Source organism: Notolepis coatsorum (assembly GCF_963971535.1).
Source record: "Notolepis coatsorum genome assembly, chromosome: 6".
Lineage (NCBI taxonomy): Eukaryota > Metazoa > Chordata > Actinopteri > Aulopiformes > Paralepididae > Notolepis > Notolepis coatsorum.
In genome coordinates, this window is record NC_140170.1 from 166852199 (window position 1) to 166860754 (window position 8556).

The 8556-nt window shown below is 42.5% G+C and overlaps 1 protein-coding gene across 1 annotated transcript in view; it reads right to left on the reverse strand.

The window, feature by feature from the left end:
• Positions 1-440, reverse strand: part of cntn2 (contactin 2) — a gene marked incomplete at both ends in the record, with an annotated part of 101486 nt that extends 101046 nt beyond the window's left edge. The window contains 1 exon segment of the mRNA XM_084315813.1: positions 383-440. Within this exon segment, the coding sequence (XP_084171939.1) occupies positions 383-440 (58 nt within the window).
• Between the last annotated feature and the right edge of the window lie 8116 nt (positions 441-8556).

Consider the following 8556-nt stretch of genomic DNA (forward strand, 5'->3'; position numbering starts at 1 on the left):
GTGTGTGTGTGTGTGTGTGTGTGTGTGTGTGTGTGTGTGTGTGTGTGTGTGTGTGTGTGTGTGTGTGTGTGTGTGTGTGTGTGTGTGTGTGTGTGTGTGTGTGTGTGTGTGTGTGTGTGTGTGTGTGTGTGTGTGTGTGTGTGTGTGTGTGTGTGTGTGTGTGTGTGTGTGTGTGTGTGTGTGTGTGTGTGTGTGTGTGTGTGTGTGTGTGTGTGTGTGTGTGTGTGTGTGTGTGTGTGTGTGTGTGTGTGTGTGTGTGTGTGTGTGTGTGTGTGTGTGTGTGTGTGTGTGTGTGTGTGTGTGTGTGTGTGTGTGTGTGTGTGTGTGTGTGTGTGTGTGTGTGTGTGTGTGTGTGTGTGTGTGTGTGTGTGTGTGTGTTTACCCGCAACATAGCTGGGAGCCAGTAGGCTGAGGCTCAGCAGACACAGCAAGCGGTCCATCCTCAGCGTGACAACAGGATCCAAACTGGATTATAATCTGGTCACAATCGCACACAGAACCAGTGGGGTCCAATTAGAGCCTGTGGAGGAGATAGGGAAAAAAGATTAGATAGAAGTTAGAAGAGTGAATAAAACAACATGTTTAATTATGGTAGATGTTAGATCCCATGGTCTCGAAGGACATATTTAATTACATGTTTAATGGTAGTAGGAGTGGTTATCTTTATGGTTAAGAGTGTAAACATATTTTAAGGTGAAGATTATGATGAGTTGCGGCTTTGCAGCTTGGCCAAAAAGTGACGCTCTCCAATAAAAACGCAAATTACCCTGTGTGATCTAGCCTCTCTCTCGACCTTCAATCATGACCCACTCATGGGAGTAATAGATTACATTTAATAGAAATCTGATTACACTTATTGTTACAAATAAACAACCACACAGTAGTTACAATTCCTGTATAGGTAATTTAATAAATGTGTACATGTATGATTCATATGAAACATGATACAGACGTAAATATCACTTTATATTGAATGATGGTGTAAGAGTGTTGGTGTAACACCTGTTAACTAACCAATGAACTAACAAATGAACTAACAAATAAACTAACAAATGAACTAACAAATTAACCAACCAACAAACCAACTAACCAATTAACTGAGCAATTAACTGGCAAATTACGTAAATTACCAATTAACAGACAAATTAACAGACATATTAACAGACATACCAATTAACATAACAATTAACATACAGTTTCACATGTCAATTAATGTACAAATTAACATACCAATGAACTACTGGCTACTTTGTAAATTGGTGATAGCTACATTACCAGTGTATTCTGCTAATGTACTGGGGCTCTGGATAAGGGTGTCTGCTAACCCCTATGAAAAGGTACAACAGTAATATGATGGTATTTTCAGTTTGACCCCAGTACCGGCCATTGTTTAGATTATTTACCATGGTACTGCCATGGTAAAAGTCATGTATCGCCATGGTGCAACTTTTGTACTTAAATAATAGCATGGTATAATCCAATGTAATCCATGATACCAATGGCAATATCAAGGTATTTCCATAAACCTTTGGATATCTACTATCATCGTAGTGACGAAACAGGGATGAAAACACCATGCTACTTTTCCACAAGGGAAATGTCTAAAATATAAATGCTCTGTTCCGAGGAATGTTATGTTTCACTTTCTAAGTACCTCATCCTCCGGCAGTTACGTCTCTATCATTCTTTCTCTCTGTCCTTCTCTTTCGCTTGATTTATTCGGTTCCCCTCCAAGACCTGCGCTCCTTCAGCTCAAGTGGTTGATATTACTCACCCTGGCTCGTTAGTAAACCAGTACGTTCAACCCGAAAGCGAGGAGAGAGCGAGAGAATCAGAGGGTCTTTTGGGTGACCTCCAATGCCTTGAAGACGCCGCATCTTAAACAAGTACATTGTGCTTTTTCTCTCCCGGTCCAAAACAAATCTATTATGGCTACATGGTAGAGTCAAATAATGTTTATTCCATCTTTATCTGCATGCCTTCACTGCTCAATACTGCTCTTAAACATAATAAATAATAAATAAATGCAATAAAAAATAAATCAAATAAGTCTCACTTTCTAACAAGTCATTCAAATGGATAGTTTTGATTATTTGACGGTAGGTTGGATGAAATATGACTCTAAATATGAAATATGATTAGTAAGTGGTATGAAATACTTACTAGTTACGCAATTGATGCCCAGGCATCATCTAACTCACCAGGGTCTCGCACCAGAACATGCAGACAAAGGTTTGAGCCGCAGCCACCACAGAAAACAGTGGTCCTCCAGTCTTTCCTACAGTATGTCTCAGACCGACACGATGTCCTGGTACAAGCCCCGGTGCCTAGCAACTGCGTCACACTGGGGGCTCGTTCCAGGACGAGAGAAGAATTAAGCATGTGAGAGGGCCGATGTTTTCTGTTGTGGATGCTTAAAACCGTTGCGGAAGCGTCCCGACCATGGAACTCTGAGTTAGATAATGGCTGTGCATCGATTACATTCGATTACAATCGATTATTATTTGCTAGATCCAAATGTGAAACACTGTGATTATTTGTTCATGAATTACAGGAGTATTACTGAATAGAGAGCCTATTAGGATGCTAGATCCTAATGTGAAACACTGTGATTTGCCATATCTTGCTATGCTCGCTCATGCCTGTATTTTTTATGTCCGTTCTATTTTATAATTTTTTGACTATTTTTAAACTGAATCATTTTAAACTATTTTTACTATTTGTGTTACTGAAAACTGTAAGCGGAGAGCCTATTGGGACGCTAGATCCTAATGTGAAACACTGTGATTCTACCTGTCTATCTTTTTATGCTGCTTATGCCTGTATTTTTTACTGTTGTGAAGCACTTTGAACTGCAACCTCTGTATGAAAAGTGCTATACAATAAAGTTATTATTATTATTATTTACATTACTAGTAAGTATTTCATACCGCTCACTGTAATAATCACGAGTCAGTGTTGGGAGATATCCGATATCGGTGCATCGCTAACTTCGACAAAGTTATCGGGGGCGCTGTCTCTTCCTCCCGCCTTGACACATCCGTCAGTCCTGAATCTTTCATCCATCCATCCATCCTTCCTTTCCACACTCCACCACAACAGCCACCAGAGGTAGCATCCAGGGGACCCAACAAGCCAACCTGACAGCTCGTCTCAGGGAGAGAACAACACCGCCACGGGACGTTCCTTCAACAAGTTTTGTTCTCGGATTCTGGATCCCGGGCGGCACGGGCCCCGACACCATCCACCATGTCAGCAGCATCTGCACCCATCCCCTCACCACCCAACACCTGACTCCCACCCCCCCACACACCACACACCACACCCCACACACACACACAACCACCCACACACACACCACACACCCCACACACACACCACACACACACACACCCACACACCAACACACACCACACACACACTCCACCACACAACCACCACCACACCCACACACACACACACACACACACACACACACACACACACAGTACATACGCATCACTGTCATAGCATTCTCCTGTGACTTCTCTCCTGTGAGAGAAAGAGAGAGAGAGAGAGAGAGAGAGAGAGAGAGAGAGAGAGAGAGAGAGAGAGAGAGAGAGAGAGAGAGAGAGAGAGAGAGAGAGAGAGAGAGAGAGAGAGAGAGAGAGAGAGAGAGAGAGAGATGGTGTGTGAACTGAGGGTTGTTTGTGAGGCGCTGAAAGAATAATACAAATAAAACAGAACTGATCAAATAGGGCTGGGCGAAAGAAAATCGCAATGATCATTGGTCATTTCTTCTGATATCAATATATACATTTGGTATCTATTTACTCTATTTATTATTATTTATTTCAGATATTGATTGAAGAAGTGTGTTTTTAGTCGACGACGGACAATTGGGTGGGTTGCGGCGGTCCTGACTGGTGGGAAGTTCGTTCCACCATCATGGAGCGAGGACCGAGAATAGTCGGCTTCTCTTTGATGATACGATACAATAACATGCAGTGGTCTCTGATAGAACACTGTGGTCTCTGATAGAACACTGTGGTGTGTGATAGAACACTGTGGTGGGTGATAGAACACTGTGGTCTCTGATAGAACACTGTGGTCTCTGATAGAACACTGTGGTCTCTGATAGAACACTGTTGTCTCTGATAGAACACTGTGGTCTCTGATAGAACACTGTGGTCTCTGATAGAACACTGTGGTCTCTGATAGAACACTGTGGTCTCTGATAGAACACTGTGGTGGGTGATAGAACACTGTGGTCTCTGATAGAACACTGTGGTCTCTGATAGAACACTGTGGTCTCTGATAGAACACTGTGGTGGGTGATAGAACACTGTGGTCTCTGATAGAACACTGTGGTCTCTGATAGAACACTGTTGTCTCTGATAGAACACTGTGGTCTCTGATAGAACACTGTGGTGTGTGATAGAACACTGTGGTCTCTGATAGAACACTGTGGTGTGTGATAGAACACTGTGGTCTCTGATAGAACACTGTGGTGTGTGATAGAACACTGTGGTCTCTGATAGAACACTGTGGTCTCTGATAGAACACTGTGGTGTGTGATAGAACACTGTGGTGTGTGATAGAACACTGTGGTCTCTGATAAAACACTGTGGTGGGTGATAGAACCTTTCAACCTTTCTCCTGTCATTCACCCCCTGCTCCGTCTGAGCAGATTATAGTTGTTATAATATGATTACTATAAGTCCAGAATTATATAGCTGTCTATACTGTAGTCGAGGGGATACCAGTGGAGAGAGTATAGTCATAGAATAGTGACTCATAGAATAGTCACTATATAGTCATTGGCCTAACTTGTACTGAATGAAATAGTGTAATAACTTGTACTGAATGAAATAGTGTAATTATACTATTGCACATATCCTTCTCTCTCCTCCCCTATCATTATTTCCCCTCTCCTTCTCTCTCCTCTCCTACCCTCTCCTCCCCTCCATTCTCATCTCCTCTCCTCTCTTCCCCTCTCCTCCCCCTCCACTCTCATCTCCTCCTCTCTCTTCCCCTCCCCTCTCCTCCACTCCCCTCTCCACCGGTCTTCTCCTCTCCTCTCCTCTCCTCTCCTCTCCTCTCCTCTCCTCTCCTCTCCTCTCCTCTCCTCTCCTCTCACTCTCCTCTCCTCTACTCTCCTCCTCCTCTCCTCTCCTCTCCTCTCTTGACATTGAGGATCCTGAAGAGTTTGTACAAGCCCTTCAGGCTTCGTTCCCTCCTAGCACTGTTTTTTTTTTTTTTTTTAATAATGTGCTAAATAAATAAACTAAACTAAACTAGTTTGGGACAGTGACATAATGTAGACTCAATGAGAGCTTCTGTCTCAATAACAACAGTGTGACACTTTTCTATGTCCTTCACAATGCTTCTCTCTCTCTCTCTCTCCCTCTATCTCTCTCTCTCTCTCTCTCTCTCTCTCTCTCTCTCTCTCTCTCTCTCTCTCTTCTCTCTCTCTCTCTCTCTCTCTCTCTCTCTCTCTCTCTCTCTCTCTCTCTCTCTCTCTCTCTCTCTCTCTCTCTCTCTCTCTCTCTCTCTCTCTCTCTCTCTCTCTCTCTCTCTCTCTCTCTCTCTCTCTCTCTCTCTCTCTCTCTCTCCTCTCTCTCTCTCTCTCTCTGTCTGTCATGCTCCATAAATGAGTGTATGACAGCCGGAGGCCAATGAGGTTTTAGGCTGTGTGAACATCTGTTGACAGGACACATATTCCGACTGGGACCACACACACACACACACACACACACACGCACGCACACACACACACACGCATGCATGCATACACACACGGGTGGGGGGCCAGGAGGAAGTCGGGGGACCACCCACCATTATCGTATATTTAGAGTGCTTTTGATGTCTCCCACTGGGGCCACAATTAATTCCCTTCTAAGGGGATGGTGGCCACACACACACATGTGTGCAGAGGTACACTACACACCACCAACACACACACACGCACACGCACGCACACACACACACACACACACACGCAAACACACGCAAACACACACACTGTGAGGTTTCTGTCCTTGCCTTCTCACTCGTTCTGTTCCTTTAACCACCCTCGCTTTGTTTTCATTCATTTTTTCTGTCAAGTATTTCAATTCCCTCGTTCACAACGTTTCTCCCCCGCTGACGTCATCTGAGACGTCGCTGATTGGTTCTCTCACTTCCCCACGCTTTTCAATCACATTCCCCAGCTGTCACTGCTTTTCAATCAATCGATCCCTCATTATTTATACCCCGTTTTCCCCACCCTAAGTTGTTGGTTCGTCTTGATTTGTCGCTGGATGTTTTTCCCCGTTGCTTCTGTTTCACTGTGCTATTCTCCAGGAATTCCTAGAAGCCTTCGCTTGGATACCTGCTCCGTGGCGCGCGCTCGCCTCCACTGTTGTTCCTGTTCCTTTACGCAGCTCGTCTGGGTGAGTTTTTCTAGATTGACTGTCTTGACCTATTTCCGATTTTCGTGTGTAACCTTTACACTGAAGTCTACCACCTTTTTGTCAGACAGTCACTCACCCAGCCATTATCGTTTTTGCTCTTTCCTTATGGAATAATATTTTTGGGATCTACCACCTCCCACTGTGTATTTACACGAAGATATTATTTCACATTTGGACTGTGTTTGGATTTTTGCTCACTGTGTATTTACACGAAGATATTGTTTCACATTTGGACTGTGTTTGGATTTTTGCTCACTGTGTGTTTACACGAAGATAGTATTTCACATTTGGACGGTGTTTGGATTTTTGCTCACTGTGTGTTTACATGAAGATATTCACTTGGGCTGTTTTTGGAATATTGCTCATCACTGTGTTGTTTAACACGAAGAATATAACACCCTGTCCTCCAGCTCGTTTCAAGTCTGCTCTGTCACTGACCCGTTCCCTCTCTCCCTCTCTCGGTCTTGCACAACATCTGAGAGGTCCGCCGTGAGAGTCTGCAGAGCGGTACAGAGGTCTGCTCCTGCTTCCCAAGACTACCCTTCCGGGAGAAGCTGCAGAGCAGCAGAACTTTGCCCCTTGTTCATTGTACCTGTTCTTGTTGACCTGCTTTCCCTGTTTCACTTATTCTTATTATCAAATAAACAAGCCCTCGTATTTGGCAACTCTGAATCCTACTCTCTTGTGTCGTTAGCGTTTGGGGTCGGTGTCAAACCTTAACACACACACACAGATCAGATCAGTTGCTTTGTAATCCTGTTTTAAAATTGTCCATACGATAGTGGGTTATTGATTTGTTTTGTGTGAGTTGAAGATCATTCCAGGAAGCTGACAAAAGGCTGACTTTCCAAGCTCAGTCTGTGCTCTGAGGACCTGAAGCATGAGCCAGTCATTTGAGCAGGTCACATAGGGTCCATAGGTACAATCTAGTGTTGTCAAAAATATCGAAAAATCGATACATATCGATTCTGAATATTTAAAACGGTTTCGATACTCATTTCCAGAAATATCTATATTTAATTATTCATAATATTTTTTTTTTGTATAAGGAAGTTGCATTGTTCATTTCAATACCTGTAATAGTACAGTAGTCCACACACACACACCTGTGCATTCAGTTAAGTCGGAATATGACTGTAATACAAACAGTTCAGTTTGTCAGGTACATGCAACACAAATTACAGTGTTTACATCTGTCTGCTTGAGAAAATACCATGTTCTGCAATAAAGATTATTGAAGTGAGATGAACAGTTATTTTTAAATGTGTGATCTAAAGATAAACAAAGGGTTTTAAAAGTGTTATATTTATCTTCTCTTATATCACCAGAGAGAAGCTGAGGAGAATCAACCAGCAACAAAAGCTACATTTGTTTAAAAAAAAATTAAAAATAAAATAAAATATAAATCTTTTTATTTATTTTTTTGGTATCGAATATCGATACTTTTCAAGGTATCGTATCGAAGTCGAAATTCCAGTATCGTGACAACACTAGTACAATCTAGCAACATTATACAATATAAGGTATACATTTCCCACATTGACTGCCACGCTTCTATCCATCAATGTATGATCACTGCCACCAGTCTAAGCCTATGGAGATGTTTGCACCTTCTTTGCAGGGCTATAACTTTTTAAATTGTATTGCTAAATTGACATTACTATGGCCCATTCAACATCGATTATCTATCGTTCAGGATGTGGGAACGTTATACTTTTTCATTCATAGATTCTTCCAAAAATACCGCCTAGAATATAAGTATGTTTTTATCGTTTTCTGCAGTAATTCCTAGAACGTGAGTTATAGGCATAAACGCATATATAGATTATCAACTGCCGTTTGTTGCCGATACACGCTATATTAAAAATGTCAACTGTACATGATCCTAAACGTTATGACTCATCATGCGCGGATGAACGGGGGGGGGGGGGTCTTTATAATTCCGTGATCGTCAGTAAATGCTTTATGTAGTATGGGTAATGTACAATCGCCTTGAAAATAACGTTACTGTCCTCTTACCGTTCGCCGATGAGACTGGAGGAAAAAGATCCCACTTATTTGACGTTGATCGACTAGATCCATTTCCGGTTTGTATGGCGCAATAAACGCCCAAATCATATCG